General features: G+C 48.2%; 1 protein-coding gene across 1 annotated transcript; it reads left to right on the plus strand.

The window, feature by feature from the left end:
* The first annotated feature begins 326 nt into the window (after nucleotides 1–326).
* Nucleotides 327–2,006, plus strand: HOXA13 (homeobox A13). The gene is made up of 2 exons (XM_057413270.1): nucleotides 327–1,099; nucleotides 1,692–2,006. The coding sequence occupies exons 1-2, from the start codon at nucleotides 427–429 to the stop codon at nucleotides 1,934–1,936; spliced, it is 918 nt and encodes a 305-aa protein (XP_057269253.1). The 5' UTR covers nucleotides 327–426; the 3' UTR covers nucleotides 1,937–2,006.
* Nucleotides 2,007–16,389: the final 14,383 nt, after the last annotated feature.

Genomic DNA, 16,389 nt, shown 5'->3' on the forward strand with positions numbered 1-16,389 from the left:
CCAAAATGCTCACTCATCGGTGGCGAGGGGAGAGAGCGAGGGAGGGTGGGAGGGCCGGAGGGAGGAAGGAGGAAGAAGGGAGGGAGAGGGCTGACGGGCGGTCCCCCCCCACCTCTCCTCCCCCCGCCGCACCCGCGCCCCGCGCTGCAGCAGGACCTCGCCGTGCCCGCCCCCCTGCCCGTGCCCGCGCCCCCGTGCCGGGACCCGGCCCTGCGCTGTTATGGCGTTATTTAATTATCTCCACTTTATTCCTTCAGATGTTTATCAGCTGCTTTGCATATCACGTGGGGGAGCGCGGCCCAATGAGGGCCGGCCTGGCGCGACACTGGCGCGTCAGCCTTGGTCAAGTCCCGCAGATTCAGTATCTCTTTTTTCAGTCTTTGGGGCTTTTAAAAAAGAGCCACTAGTCTCAATGCGGAGCGGGCTATGACAGCCTCCGTGCTCCTCCACCCCCGCTGGATCGAGCCCGTCATGTTCCTCTACGACAACAGCCTGGATGAGATCAATAAGAACATGGACGGGTTTCACGCCGGCAGCAACTTCGCGGCGGCGGCGGCGGCCAACCCCTGCCGCAACCTGATGGCTCACCCCGCGCCCCTGGCCGCCCCCAGCTCCGCTGCCTACACCTCCAGCGAGGCCCCCGCCGCCGGCATGGCTGAGCCCGCTGTCAAGCAGTGCAGCCCCTGCTCGGCCGCCGTGCAGAGCTCCTCCGGCGCCGCGCTACCCTATGGCTACTTCGGCAGCGGCTACTACCCCTGCCGCATGACCCACCACAACGCCATCAAATCCTGCGCCCAGCCCGCCTCCACTTTCGCCGACAAGTACATGGACACTTCGGTCTCCGGCGAGGAGTTCACGTCGCGGGCCAAGGAGTTCGCCTTCTACCAGGGCTACGCCGCCGGGCCCTACCAGCCGGTGCCCGGCTATTTGGATATGCCTGTGGTGCCCGCCATCGGCGGCCCCGGCGAGCCGCGCCACGACCCCCTGCTCCCCATGGACAGCTATCAGCCTTGGGCCATCACCAATGGGTGGAATGGGCAAGTGTACTGCCCCAAGGAGCAGACCCAGCCGCCTCACCTCTGGAAATCCACCCTCCCGGGTAATACACCTGCATGGCTCCCCTGCAACTTCCACCCCCCTTCTCTTCTTCCCCCACTCACTCCTCCTGGGTATTCCGCCGGCGGGGCTCCGGGATTATCCCCGTGCTGACCCTTCCCCGCCCCTCCCGCTATCCGCGGCCCCATCTCGCACATGCCCCGGCTCCGCTGGAGAGGCCCCGGTGCCGCCCCCTGCCCCCCACAGGCTCACGGCGCATCCCGCCTAGCCCGCCCGGCCCTGCTGCCGGCACCGGGAGAGGAAACAGCTGAAAAGGGCCGCAGAGAGGGCTGCGGTACTATTTCCCGTAAGTGCCGGAGCACGCAGCCTAGGGCAATGGCTGCAGCCCCGCGCGGTTCTCCCTCGAGTCTGTGGCCGTGACTGTCTGTCTGACAGCAGCGAGCTCTCCCGTGCCTGAAAGCTGCCTGCGGCGGCCAGGCAGCGGAAACCCCGGAGGCTAAGCCGGGCTTTAGCAGCCGGGCTGGAGCGGGACAGGCAGGGACTGCGCTGTAACTCTCAGCCCTGCACCTCTTGTAGATGTCCTAAGCTGTTCGAGCTGTTTTCTAACGCTTCCCTGCGTGGTTTTTCTATTCCAGACGTCGTTTCGCATCCCTCGGACGCGAACTCGTACAGACGTGGGAGAAAGAAACGAGTGCCTTACACAAAGGTCCAGTTAAAAGAACTCGAAAGGGAATACGCTACAAATAAATTCATAACCAAAGACAAACGGAGGAGGATATCTGCGACTACAAATCTATCAGAGAGACAGGTCACAATCTGGTTCCAAAACAGAAGGGTCAAAGAGAAAAAAGTGATCAACAAATTGAAGACCACCAGTTAATGGATTAAAAATGGAGAAGCAGCAACTCAAAAGTTTCAGAACTTTTTTTTTCGTGTTCAGATTAAAATAATTATTAATAATAATTAAAAAGAGAAAAGACAATGAACCTCTTATTTCAGAACAAGAAATCTGTATCTTTGGAATTATAGCTTCTTTTTTTTTTTCCTTACTTTTGCTTTTTTTTTTTTTAATATTGCTGTTGCAAAAATGGCTAAACCTGACAGTTCTCCTGAAATCCCAAGCAGCCAGCCAGTATCACTGACAGACTGGAAAGCCCACCCGCCCAGCACCGAGAGATACACTTGCAGTTAAGACACGCTTTTCTGAGAAACTTGTAAGTATTTCTACGACCTTATTATTTGAGAAGACTCTTCGTGGCCACGATGCAAGAGGTGATTAACGTGAGGATGTCGATGTGGACACATAATTTGGTTTTCTTCCATTGCAATCCAAACTGTATGTTGAATGACTGCTCAGGTAAACCATAGTGGGGAAAAAAAAAACCCAAACAATTACTGTAAGATTTTAAACAATGCATTTAATGTCAAAAAATAATAATAAACTTCGAAGGTACTGAATAAGGATTTCAGAGACATCAGTAATGAAGGAAGCTCTATGGAGGATCTATCTTGATAGCAAATTCTAAAACATCGTGAAGTAGTGGGGATAGGAAGGAAAACGTTTGCTTGGAGATGTCTTTCGGTTTTAATTTTTATTTTCAACAGATGATTTCTTGTCATCTGAACTGTTTTTTTGTTGTTGTTTATTTTTCTCCTGGAGACCGTACAATTGATATCTTTTTAAGGACTATGCCTATTATAAACCTTAAATAATCTTCAAGAATTCATACTCTAAGTCCCTGGAAAATTTTTAATGTTTGACTCTGGGTGGATACAAAACCCGTGAACATTGGCATTTCTTCACAGTAGGAAGAAAACCAAACCCTCCCTAGAAAAAAAAAAATCCAAGAACTTTTAACTGAAATGCATTTTTTCCCAGAAGTATTTTGATTTATATAATCTATATTTTGATCTATAAGTAATTAGTCGTTTCTCCTTGTTTATTGTCTGTTATGAGGCCGCAGTAGAACGTTTAGGGATTCTTTTTACAGCACCTTTTAATCCAATCAGTTATTTCAACCAGCACATTATTTTGTTTTTATTCACTATAAGAAGCTATCTTGTAAATAAAAAAAAATCAGCGCACTGTTAAAATGTACTTGTGCACCCTTTTTTTTTTTTTTTTTTATATTTCTACTGAAAAATGAAAACCCAAGACGTGTAGACAGGTATAGTAGTATTAATACTGTTAATAAAATAGTCACTGTAATAAACCCTGACAGAAATACTCTTTATTTTTCCATACCTACGTGCATTTCATCAGAAAAAAAAATATATATATATATACAATGTATCTGTCTTATAATTGTAATACCGTTGTCTTCCATTACATAGCTTATGTATATATGGTGGGCTCTTTTTTTCTGGATGGTGTTTATCTGAGGACTGGCACGCCTCATAAGCAGCGTTCCTAAACTGTGAATATTTCAGTAATGTTGAGCAGTGGTTTTGCAGAGGGCTGGGGGCCGGGGGGAGGAAGTGCAGGATGATACCCGCGCAGAGCTGCAACCCTGGCCTGGAAATGGAGGCCAGTGGCCGGCCCTTGGGACAAGGGAAGCTGCCCAGCCCAGCGTTGCCTCGTGGGGAAGGTGGGGGGGGGGGGGGGGGGGGGTTGCTGCATGGCGATGACAGGACGGGCAAGGCCTGAAACCTTGACCTTGAGGAAAAAACAGCCGATTTGTGACCTTGACTTTTGACAGCTACCCGCGCCGGAGGGATCTGCGGGCCGACAGCGCCACCTCGTGGCCGCCGCCGTGCTGCGCCCTCACCTGACCGCGCCCGCGCAGCATCTTCCCCGCCGGCGGGCGCGCACACTTGTGGGACCCGCATATCCCTCTGCGTAGAATACGCCTGAGCCTGCAAGGCAGAGCACGGAGCAAGTTGTGCTCTGCTCTCTCTTTCTAGTGGTGGCAGGACACCGATGAGCCCTAGCCAGGCGTGAGAATCGGCTTTTAGCCAGTACCCGGCGAGGGGATGAAGGTGCAGGGCGAGGAGCCGCCGGTGTCCGGCCGGTACTGTGAGTGGCGGGAGAGTTCGGTCGGGCACAAAGAGATGTTTGCTTTCGCCGCCCGTCTCCTGCGGTGGTCTGCAGCTCTAATTAGAGCTACTGGGGGACCTTTACGGTGCATTTAGAGGGTATCAGATACCGCGCTCTCTGAGTGCTTCTAGCTTTACATTTGTGAAATTCAAAAGGAGCCACCTCGACAGGGATCAGCTCCAAGCGCTTTCTGCCCCTCAGATCTGGCTGTAACGCGTTCGTGCAATAACTTACATGAAAAGTACCTGCGGGAGCGGGATCTCTTTTCCAGGAGGCGGGCATGTCGGGGCTTTGCGCTCCATGAGTGCGGGTTTTTAACTTTCCTGCCGTGTGCGGGAGCCTTTCGGGGTGCGCAGAGACCGCGGAGTGCTGTGGTTTTTCAAGCCGTGAAAACCCGCGGCTGCGGAGCGTGGGAATGTCTGCTGCATCGCTTCGGAGGCCGGACAGGAATATTCTGGGCAAGATTTCCCCCATCCCGCTCAGAAAGTAGGAGGGAAGAGATAGAGAAATGGCAGCTGGTTTCCAGGCCGTGCAGTTAAGCTGTGCCTTGGGGTGACCCCGTGTCCCTCTAGGATGGCGGGGAACAGCCCTTTATAGCGAGGACTGTGACTGCCGGCGGCCTGGAACAGTGGTCAAAGACCCACGGACACATCACCCGAGAGGGCAACATCCCATGCCTATGAGGTAGGGGCTTGGGATGCACACGGGCCAGGGGACCCGCGTGGGACCCGCCTCGCCCTCGGGGAGCCAGCAGCATCCACGACTCTCGTGGCCTGGGGCTTTCACAGGGGCTGAAGCAGGCAGCAAGTGCCGCGCTGGGTTTGGGGTTACTGAAGCCGCCCGCAGCCTCTCTTCCCAGCTGCACCCTGCGCGGGGTCAGGGGCTGTGGACTGGCTCTTCTGGCCGATCTCGCACCGGCTGTACCTGACGCCCGCGGGCAGATACCCGCCCGTTGTACTGGCTGCACGCACCGGACAGCCGCCTTTCCTCCGCCTCTTTGCAACTCTTTCTCCTGAAGGAGCTCAATTGCCTGGAGAAAGCCACTCGTGAATTACACTTGTTCTCTCTCCGAGTGAATAATTCTATTTATTCCGCTGTATTTCGCAACCTGTATAATTATTGCATGAGACACGCCGCAAATTACATGTACTGCAGGTCGGAGATGGGGGAGATAGGCAGGATTCGAATCCTTCGTATCTTAGGCAGGATCTTCTATTTTCACACCATGCCCCAGAGCGATATAATTCAAGGGCTCCTTGAAAGAAACCCACAACGAGAATATGGCCGACACTAGTAAAATAAAAGGGGTTTGGGTTTTGTTGTGTTTTTTTCCTTTAATGGTAACTTTTAATCGGACCTAGCGTTTAAAAATTGTTTTCACACTGAACTACCTACCGTTCAAATCTGCTAAACATTTCTAGACTAACCGTGGATTAGCGAATTTAAATTCCCACTACTGTTCAAATAGCTCTGCCGCATATATATTTCACAGGGTAAAAACGGGAGCGTTTGACTCGCGATTGCTGGCAGGAGTAAGGTAACATTTTGGATCGCACCCCTGCTACCATGTAAGTCAGCGTCGAGGCTCTCGCAGGCTTCAACCGGAGGAGCAGGTCATATTTCCCGGCCCTGCAACAGAGAGTCCCCGCGGAGAAGAGGGATCGGTCTGGCTGCGGAGCTCCCCATCCCGCTGGGGTGTCTCCCTCGGTCAACTGGGTGTGCGGCGGCTCTTCTCAGGAGGCTCCACGCTAGGTCCGGCGGTGCCAGCGGCTCCTCTCGTACCTGCTGCCACCTCTTCGGGCCCGACTCGAGGCCGAGCTCGGAAAATGTCCCATGTGGGGGCGAGTGGCTTGTTCAAGTGAGTAAAGGCCGGGAACTCCGGGAACCCAAGATGAGGGACTGCAGGGAGCGGCGGTGCCCGGCGGAACCCTCTGCGATGCGGATACGTGTGTCTGAGGTTTTATGAGCCGCGAAAGATTCCTTGTGCGGGTCTTGCGTGGCCTGCCTGCCCTCGCACCGGTTTCACCGCATGTCTGGCAATCCCCGGCTGCACACCGCGCCCCCATCCCTTCGTCCCTCGGCCGGGTCGGTGTGGTCTCTGAGCGTGGGGGAGAGCGTGTGTGTGTGTGTGTGTGGGGGGGGGTGTTCGTGTTATTTATTACCTTCGTTTACCGTCCAAAAGCTGTTGGCACATACATTTTCAAGTACAAATTGCTGTTGTATTGCATATTCCCCTCTCACCAATCCGCCTCCAGAGTCCTAAAATACATCCCTAATATGTTTTGCAAGCAAATATATCACCAACGAAAATAATTAAGCAGTGTGATACATTACCTCACGAAGCCCGTCCCTGCACGCGGTTCGGGCAGAATTATTATTATATTCCCCGTGTTACCGAGAATATTTAAATGGGGGTGGTGAACTTACTGTGCCTAGCTCACTGTGCAGAGTTAAAGTGCGAGGAGGTTTACTTGAAGACATTAAAAAAAATAAATAATTAAAAATGCCGGAAGAAGGATTTGAAGAGAAAGCAAACACAAAATTAAAAAACAAAGCGCTCAGAACCCAAAGTAGGGTCTCTATTTTCTCAGCTCTCCTGAAATTAAAATATTCAGTATATTAGGTATAATATTTAAGTGGGTGTGCCGAGGGACGCAAGGACAGAGGAGAAAAATTATTACTGCATATTGGGTTTATTTATTGAAATAGTAATGACTGAGTGGTATTTCGCCGTGTAAAATGCAAAACATAAATGAAGACAAAAAAAAAAGATTAGTTCAGTTTCACTTCAAGTACTTCTTGTGGGATTCGGCGATGTCTACTTTGATTCCCAGTGTCTGAGCATGTTAGTTTAAAAACACCTAATTCTGGGCGCCCTTGGTCCTTCAGATTTGGAATTCCCATGGTCAGACAGTGGCCTTTACTGCTCTGAGGCGGGCGGGCGGGTACAGCAAATGTTTTGTATTTTTTCCCACCAAGAGAATAAGCCGGTATTTAATCTACTCCGCCTCGAGCTCTTGGCAGTGGCAAAGGCGGTTTGCTATGGGAAATAAAGCTTGACAGGAGCATATTTCTGAAAAGAATAAGTAGAACTGCAAAGCTGTATCTTTTTCGGCCTCCTTTTTGCTCGGAAAGGCTCCTGCTTAAAAACCCTCGGTAGGCGAGATGGCCTCAGCAGCAAACAGAAAAAAAAAATATGGTGCTCAATATCGACATGCTCAGGAAACAAAATAGCCCATAGCTTCCAGAGCAGCGCCCTGATTTTGTATGCCTCTGAACGAACGGGTAAGCATCTCGGCCTTTAGCCTGTAAATTAGTTATTTCAAAAATGAAAAAAAATGGTTATGGCTTAAATAAACCCCCATTCCTGATGCATTTCAGCATTCTCCGTGGGCAGCGTTAGCAATAAAATCAAGACAGCGTTTAATAAAAAAAAATATTGGCAGGCGCTAAAAGGCCGCTTGTTGCCATTCATAACTTGGAGATGTGTTTTAATGCACTTTAATGATGATTTGAAGAGATGGCCTTGCGCGTTCTCGGCCGCTAAAGAAGTCTAAAATGGGGGGGGGGGGGGCGAGACAGGGGTTGGCTTTTCCTCGTGGGGCGGCAGAGACGTAGGGCGGTGGGGGCCGGGCTGATGCGCCCCTACCGCGGGTGTTTTAACCACGCCGGGAGCCCTTCCCTGCCCCCCCGGCCCCCTCCTCCTTGAACGTAGTTGATTCATGAACTAGGGTACAAAATGCAAATGTTCATTAAGTCTTTCTTCCCTTCCTCCTCCCTCTATCCTCCCTCCCGCCTCCTCACCCCCTTCCAAAAAAAAAAAAAAGGAAAAAAAAAGGAAAAAGGTTTTTTCTCTTTTTTTTTCTCCTCCAGTGAACAGCTTTAACATGGCGTGCTGAAAGGCAGAAGCTTTGCCCTTTCCTAGATCTGAACTGTGATTAAACATCCCCGAAGAGAGCATCTCTCTTCCTCCCACCGCTTCCCCCCCCCCCTCCCTCCCCTCCCTGTAGCGTAGAGGAAAGCGCCCTCTTCTACGTAGGAAAGGTCAAGTCCTACAGCGCACAACCCACGGTCATTACTGTACGGTGACCCGGGGTGTACTGGGGAGGAACGGCCGGGTGTCCCGTGATCAAAACCACTGGGACTTTATTTTTCTTTTTCTTTCTTTTTTTTTTCCCTCCTCCTCGCACGATGGGAATCCGTGGAATTAGACAGCATTTTAGCCTCCTGCAATCACCTTGTGTGCAAATCGTCATCGGAAATCCTAGGGAACCAGGAGAAACAGAGAGGAGAAAAACAAATAGCAGTAATAATACTAATTATACCAGCAGTAATCGTCATTAGTCTGTGATATTGCTGCGTTTTGCCTGAAGCTGGCAGGAAGGACGATGTGCCCTAGTGGCTAGATTTCTCTTCGTCGAAAGACAGACCAACAACAACTAGAACAAAAAAATTGTATAAAACCACAAATCAACAGCAACCAAGTCACTGAGAGATCGTGAAGGAGTGCTTTGTGGACCGGGTATATTTAATCTGTAAAGGAGAAAAGCCAAATAATAAGCAATCTATCCTCATTGATCTGGAGGTCTACAGCCCAGCGCAGGATCCTAGCTATCAGTCTCCGTGGGGATATATTTTTGCACAGGCGAGAGTCTTCTGGATGGTGGGGTAAGATTTTCATGCTCTTCCTGGAAGCGGCCGAATGTTTCTCCTCTCCCCTTGGCTCGGTGGTGAATTAAGCAAACAAGCCAACACCAAACACCCACCCGGTCCTCCCGCAAAGCCCCTTGCGTGACTGGAGCAAGGTCATTTGAAAGGCTTCTCTGGAGGGTTTCCCAGGCCCCGTCTCTCCCCCCAGTCCACCCCTTTACCTCCCCACCACGCTCCCTTTCTCCCACGGTGTAGGAGGCCGAAGTGCTGCTTCTGCGGGGACCTGGTTGAAGAAGGCTGCTTGGGCTAAGAAAGCCGAAGAGCCCGCTGAGAAAAGTAAGATTGCTTTTCCTGGCTTGGATGCTGGCTCCACCTTTCTCAGATGTGCTGCTTCCCATTCTAGCATAGGTAGAACGTAAAGAAGGCTCCTGGCACTAAAGTGAACCAGAAGAAGCTGGGGTCAGAGCCCAAAATGTGGGCAGACTTGTAGATAAGAGCTGCTGTTTGCTTAGCTTTGTGCTGCCCCGGGGTGTCTTGCAGATTTGGGTCTGGTTGCGTGGAAATGGCGGCTCCTGGGTTTTAATCCCGGTTGGTTTATTGACATGTGTTTGCCTCTGAAATTATTTTTACCGTTCTAGAGGTGGGGAGGAGGGTGGACGGCTATGTGTGGAAGAAAGCAGGAGAAGCATGTTGAACCTGTCTGCTTTTCGCCGTTGTCTATGTGTATCTGGAGAGGAAAATGCCAGCCAGGAGATATAACCTGCCAGTTTAAATTAATCAGAACTTCATCGTGACCGCTTTGATTTAAACGCACCAAGCAAAGTGCTTTCATTTATTCCTGACTGCATAAATCGGCCTCTCTAGTCAGCCTGGGAGAGGAGCAATGGAAGAGCAGGGTGTTTTAAGTCTGGTTTTAGCATTCGAGATGCCCTCGGGTAGGCATAAAAGATAATGGATTTTAATACAAAGCAATCCTGAATGGGCATTGTCTCAAGTTAGTGGCTGGTTTATGTTTAAATACGAGAAGGTTTGTAAAATGAAAATACCATGCTGCGAACACTTAGCAGGAAAGTAAAACCGAAAGAGAAAGGAGTGACCAACACACTGAGCCCGGTCTGGTTAGGGGGTTTGACTGAATTCCCCCGGCCTCTACAGTGAGGACCTGTCGTGTTGATGTGCCCCGATTTCTGTAAGGAGTGACATTAGTATCAGCCTTTGTTGGAAAGTCGGGAAAGGGGAAATAAATGGGACCGTGAGCAGGTTTCCACCCCGGCATAGGAAAAAGCAGCTATATTAGTCTTAGAGGGAGTGCTATTTTTATGGTATCTTTGGATGACATAGGAGAGAATGGAGAAGAAGGGGTCCTTATAGAGCTGGCTGAGCTATATGGAGGCATGAGATCACATCCTCAGCTGCAGTGAGGATTTTAAGCTCGTGTTAGACAAATAGCTTCCTATAAAGGTTACACAAATACAGGTACCTTCATTGTAATGGAATTCTGAGAGTCCATCAAAATATGAAGTTGGGGCTTTGAAGTCGTTGATTTGACAGCCCCAGTATAGTGATACTTCCTGTACCCGCCCCCTAAAACAATCCTTGATGAAGAAATGCCTTTACTTCACTTCGGTGGGTTTCACGATATGTGAATAAGGTTCCCCTATAAAGTTAGCGGTATGGTACAGTAAAATCTGATGTGTTACTTGGCGAGTTGGGCAAAATAAAAAAACAAACAAACAAAAACCACACAAAAAAACTTTATAAATCATTCTTAAATTCAATGTGGATTAGAGAGAACCCAATATCCTATAAAATTCAATTTAGCTTAGAATCCAAGTCGATTGCTTTGACTTGAATTTCGGTGCAAAGTGTGGGTCTTGGCATCGCAGGAACAGTCTATCTATGACAAGCTTGTCTTGGCATTGAGACATTTCACTTTGTGTAGCTTTCTGCTCTTAATCGAGAGAGCACATTATATATCTCGTAACTCTGGTGTGATGTTTGCATCGTGAATTTGTAGGGGGAAAAAATGCTCGTTTATCCGAGGCAACGCAGTAGAATTTTTTTTCCCCTCTCACTGAATATATTTCCTGGATTAACAAATCTAAGGTCAAGTTCAAGGCACCAGTTGTAGCAATACTTTTAAATCTAAATGGACATGGGAATGTTTTGGCGGCCTTTTTTTTTTTTTTTCCCCTAAGGTAGAGGGTAAAGCAGCATTCCGGGCTGCGGGCGAACTTTGCTTGAGAACATCGCTTGAGATGTGGCTGTCCGTAGGGCTAACCGCGTCGTTTAATAGCACTGCACTTTCGAGGGATTTCTGGGGATGTTCCCTAAACCATTTAGATGAATTCCACATAAAGATACATCGGCACGAAAGGGGACTGCTGCCTGCTTCCTACAAACGGCGCTAAAGACTTGGGGTTTTGTGTGTCTGGGTGGGAGTCGCTGTGAAGTGCCTGCTTTGCTGTACCGGCGGATTATAACCAGGGAAATTTGCTTTCGCGCTCGTTTTAAGCCCGCCGCTTGGTCTAGACACCCCTCTCCCGCAGCCTAGTTTTGCCAAAGTCTTTTGCACCTGTATGTGGATAGACTGTATGTGTGTGAAATGGATGACTGGATGTGAGTATTCGTGTGTTGGGAAAGTCTCGCAGACCATTCAACGGAAAAAAAAAAAAAGAAAAAAAAAGAGGCATTTATGGTAGCACCGTCAGTCAACCAATTTCTGATATATTTTGCCGTCTGAGAAAATATCTCCTCATAACCCCCTTATCGCCAAAACTGCCTTCATTCTCTTTCACGAGCAAGCTACTAAATATAAAATATTCCCGGTATAAAACAAAGCGAATTTTAGAGGGGTTCAACTCCCCGGAGTGTGGGCAGGCAGGGCTAGAAGACCCGGGGAGGGGAGGGGGGGCGGGAGAGGGCGCTGAGAAAGACTCCCCGCGCTTGGGAAGGCGCCGGGAGTCTGTCACAACAGCCAGTTTGGCTGCAAAAGGGCAGGAAAATAGTAGTCGAAAAAGGGAATTTATCCCTCTGGAAGAAGCTTCGTGTCTTGAAAGAAAGAAAAAAAAAAAAAAGAGCCCTCGGTATTTTGGCTTGCTGCAGCTGTCGGAATCAGGGTCTGCCTTTAGATAGAGCCCTCGAATGTACAAGGGATGCAAAACAGCCGGGTTGGTCGCCAGCGATGGGTAGATCTCTATAGGTCTGCAGCCGTCTAATCCTAACAGGCAAACTAAACGTGAGGGCTGGGAAGAGGTAAAACGCAGCCACCCTCAGAAGCTTTTCCATCTCAGCGACTTAAAAAGACACAGAAGGTGATGGAGGAAAGGATTTCGGAATCGACACTAAATATCAACCTAAAATATTCTCCTGCCAGATGAGCGCAGCCTTTTGAGATGTTCAAGCCTCTGAAATAATATAACGAGATTAAATACAACAAAAAGAGTCAGAATAACCTTGACTTGAATTGTGTGTGTGTCCGCCCTTTCTCTTTAGACGTATTTTGCAGTTCTCTAGAAAAATCACAACCGTACAGATTCAGGTTTTGGAAGATAAATATTGTATCCCATACTACAGCACGGGGCTTTCATCTCGCCGATTAAAAATATTAGCTATTATTTGAATTATTATAAACATTTTAGCTAACTATTGAAACACACTCCTATTGCAGTGTTACGGGAACATATTTAGTTAAAAAATAAAAAGAAAAATAAAACCAAAGACTACGTATAGCTTCTTTCCATACCAGACAAAAAGGGAAACAGAAAAGAAGAAACAACAGTAAAGAAATTCCAAGCCCTAAACATTTAAAATCCAAACTAAGCATTTTTATTTTTTTTTTTCCCCTGAAGCTGCATTCCTGGTCAATTTTGCGAAGAATTATCGCCTTATGGCCTTATTTTCATTGGGAAAGTTGGGAGCGGTTTGAGCTTTTCTCTGGCAATAAGGTTGCGAATTCCCTAGTACTATTTTTTTCTAATAAGCCTTTTAGACTGTAATCAACCCCCAGGTTTACCGAACACTGTCCTAATTTCTGAGACATTTTATCCTGCTCGAGCCGGAACGCACCTCACTCTTCGTAGGCGAGAGGAGCAGCAGCGATTGAAGCCAGCCATCCTGTAATATTTTAATTGGTTACTCTTGAAGCAAATTCCTTTTAGCACAAGTCTCTCCTGTTAATTATAAGCACTCACACTATTGGCAAGGTAAATGGCCGGCTTCATTTTTTTTTTTTTTTTCCCCAAGCAAAACCCTGTACAAAAAGACAACAATTTAGATACTTTAGAACTTGACCTCTTGGAGACTAGCGGTAGTAACATAAACAGTCCCCTTCGCACGCCATGTGTATATATAAAAGCTGGCTATCGAGGCGTCCTAGCTCTGTTTATATTCCTCCAAAGAAGAGATGTAGCTTTCTTCCTTTGCTTTGTTTAGTTTAGCTATGGGTAAATGTGCTCACAGTCACTCCACCTCTTGGCCACGCTTCTCCTTTGCAAAAACGTCCTGCAGCAGAGCTCCCAAATTCAGAGCGGTTTTACCCTCTCTAATCCGGCCGAAATACATGGGAAGGCGTAACGAATGCATTTTGCTTCTCCAAACGAAATGCCTGCCTTTGTTTATGTTGTTTTCATTGAGGGGAAGGCTCAGTTTTCCCTCTTCCTCAACGCTGAAGTCCCAATTACTGTATTAAAAGAGCAATTCAACATTAGACTAAATAATCAACATCGATAATTGTGCTGAACACAGCAACTTAACAGCAGGCTCCCTGCAATTACCCGCACATTCCGGGACTTTAAGCGTACATTATCTCTGTTTCACTTAACAGCAAATAAAGCAGAGAACAGCCTGTGCCTTGGGTATCTACTCACTCCTAGACAAGCTGCACCTCTTGCAGTCTTCCCCATCACCCTGCCAGTTTACTCTGCATGAGGAGCCCAAAAGCATTTTGGGGTCCCCTTAAATTGCTAAAGGGCTTAGATAAATAAGCTGCTAGGTTTGGGAATTGGGGGGGGGGGGGGATGGGGATGTGCGAGGGGATACACACACACAACTCGAGCGATGGAAAAGTAGGCATCAGGGCTGCATCTGTGCATGCTGTGCAAGCACACATATGCCCAGACACACGCTCACACCCCACACGCACACACACGCCTATTCGCAGTTGCATTCTCGCCCTTCTTGCCTTAATTTCCTTTTGTTTCCCAGAGGCAGCCCCGACCTCTGGCACGGCAGAGCCTCGCAAGGCGCCGCAGACCCGGCCGCCGAAAGGAGCGAGGAAGAGCCCCATACAAACCTGTGCCAGCTCCGCTCCCCACTTCTAGCCCAAGGGTCTGAAATTTATTGAAATGCAAGAAGGGAGGGGGGGGGGGGGGGGGGCTGCAGTGAGCCCGAGGATGTGGCGTCCCGCGATTAAGCGCTGGGCAGCTCTGTCATGTCTGCTCTGACACAAGCTGAAGTTGACTGCCAAAGTGCTATAAAACCGCAGGTCAGTCTAGAACTGTTTTCGGTTCTCCTAGACGCGCCGTGTTCAATTATAGCCTTAAAAGCCCTAATACAAGTGCAAGAATTTGTTTGCCATCACACAGAGGCGGGGCGAGGCTCTGCAGTGGTGGTGCCTTTGTTATCTCAAAGTCACTGAAATCCTTATACATTCCTTTTTGTTGGAACGGATGGGTGTCTGAGTGTGACCAGGGTGTGGGGAGAGTGTTTTCATCTACGGAATTGAAGGGTGGGGGGACACAGGGAAAAGAAACAGCACTCGGACACCAAAAGAGGGCTTCCGACCCCCCAATCCCACCCCACACCCCCATCCCCCTTCAGAAGCGGAAAGTATAACGTTAAGGAAAAAGCCAACCAGAGCACTTGCACACACACTCCCCCACCCAAGTTGAAAAAAAAAAGGAAATAAAATAAAGAGAGGGAAAAAATAAAGAGGGAAACCCCAAACCCTTTTACAATCCTTAAACGACGCTGCAGTCTTCTGCTGGCAGTTTTGACTATGCGCAATCTCTTTCCATCCACTTTCTAGCAAATATGTCAAGCTGGAAGATTAATTCATTAATTTCAAGTTCAGCTCGCAGACGTGCAGTAAGCGCAAGAAGTTCTTGCAGCAAACCAAAATAAAGAGTTCATTACAGGGATACGTCCAGAGCATTTGATTTGTGAACGGCAACCCTTGTAAAATAAGAAAAAGGCATATAAACATTAATGCTAATAAATTAGTTTATTCCACTACAAAGTAATTACTTGATAATACTGAATTTACAGCTTGAATTCAAACGCAATAGTTAACTGTAATGTAGGGAAAATACATAATGAGAATATTTTCTCTGTGCACAACATGATTAGATTTGTTATTAAGTCAGTTACGATAAGCTAAGCAATAAATAAACAAATCGATGTTGACATTTAAATACCGAAGATCTCCAGAATTTACTGGAGAACTTTCTCCGGATATATAAATACTTCCACAGCACTGCAGAGGAAGAGGGGGGAAAATCCAAATATTCCTTCCCTAACGTTTTCGTTTCCCTTCCATTAGCCTCCAAAGTCCACGGGGACATGGATCTTGAACTACATCTGATTTCCTAAGAGCACCGACTTCACAATAGCCTTTTGCCTTTCTGTTTTTCTATTTTGATGAAATCCAGCCGGAACCCAAATATTTCTTTTCTGAAATCGAGCATCAGAAGAGCAAAAAAATATTTTCTCCGAGAGCCTAGGGATGTCCATGCCTCAAAAGGTGCTGTATTCTTTGGCGTATTTCTATGTTTTCTTTGGCTCTGCTCATTCGGTGGGCTGTGCATTTTTATTGGCAGAGAAGTAGTTTTTAGTCTCTGCCCTGTTCAATCCGCTTTCTATATCATCCCTTTCATGCAACAATAGTAAAAGTTTAACCACGATTTTAAAACAGGTCTCCCTGGGTCTCAGCCTTCAGCGACGGTACGAAGCAAAAAGGAAAGTATCTCGGTACGGCAAGTTTGTTCCTAGGGGTTAACAGTATGTCAAATAATTTTAACTAGGCTTCTGGCAATTAAACTCTACGTATTTGTCAAACTAGGGTAGCCCAATCTCCACTGATTTTCCAAGTATTTGGCGGCAGCGTTGAGGCGGAGAGATCAGCAAACACTCTTTAGCTCCGTGGTCTGCAATTTAAAGGGCTTTCTGGAGTTGCGAAGGAGGCAAGGGACTGTTGGGGGGGGGGGGGGGAAACCTGCGTCCTGGGAACCCGACGTTGTTAACTACCTCCAGCAAAGCTTGACTGAAGCCGAGCGGGGTATTTGAGGTTAATATGTAAGTAAGGGAAGGAAGACACTAAGCGCTTCGGAAGTGAACATGAATGCAAGCATGTAATCTATTCACCATGAAAATCAGTACAGACTTGACCCTGGCACATTCTTCCTAGTTTCAAGAAAAACCCTGCGGGGCGAGGGCTTTTTTTTTTTTTTTTTTTTTTTTTTTTTTGATGTGTGAGAACTCCAACCGAACTAAACCAAACGGGTAAAAAAAAAATGGGGTGTGGGGAAATAAGCCCCCGGTCGGTTCCTTGAGGAGCGTTTCCTGCTCGGCAGCAGCTCTCCAGCAGGAGCCATGCCTGGATCTCTGCCGTGCCCTCCGCCCGGAGCCTGCCGTCCGTCCGGAGAACG

The sequence above is a fragment of the Pezoporus wallicus genome, unplaced genomic scaffold, assembly GCF_028554395.1.
Source record: "Pezoporus wallicus isolate ANWC-B61680 ecotype Strahan unplaced genomic scaffold, APGP_CSIRO_Pwel_v1 contig_13539, whole genome shotgun sequence".
NCBI lineage: Eukaryota > Metazoa > Chordata > Aves > Psittaciformes > Psittacidae > Pezoporus > Pezoporus wallicus.

What these genes read in the sequence shown, in the direction of transcription:
- HOXA13 (XM_057413270.1), top strand. Translation starts at nt 427, where the DNA reads ATGACAGCCTCCGTGCTCCTCCACCCCCGCTGGATCGAGCCCGTCATG. An exon ending in CTGGAAATCCACCCTCCCGG is followed by an intron (nt 1,100 to 1,691) that starts GTAATACACCTG and finishes TTTCTATTCCAG; the next exon opens with ACGTCGTTTCGCATCCCTCG.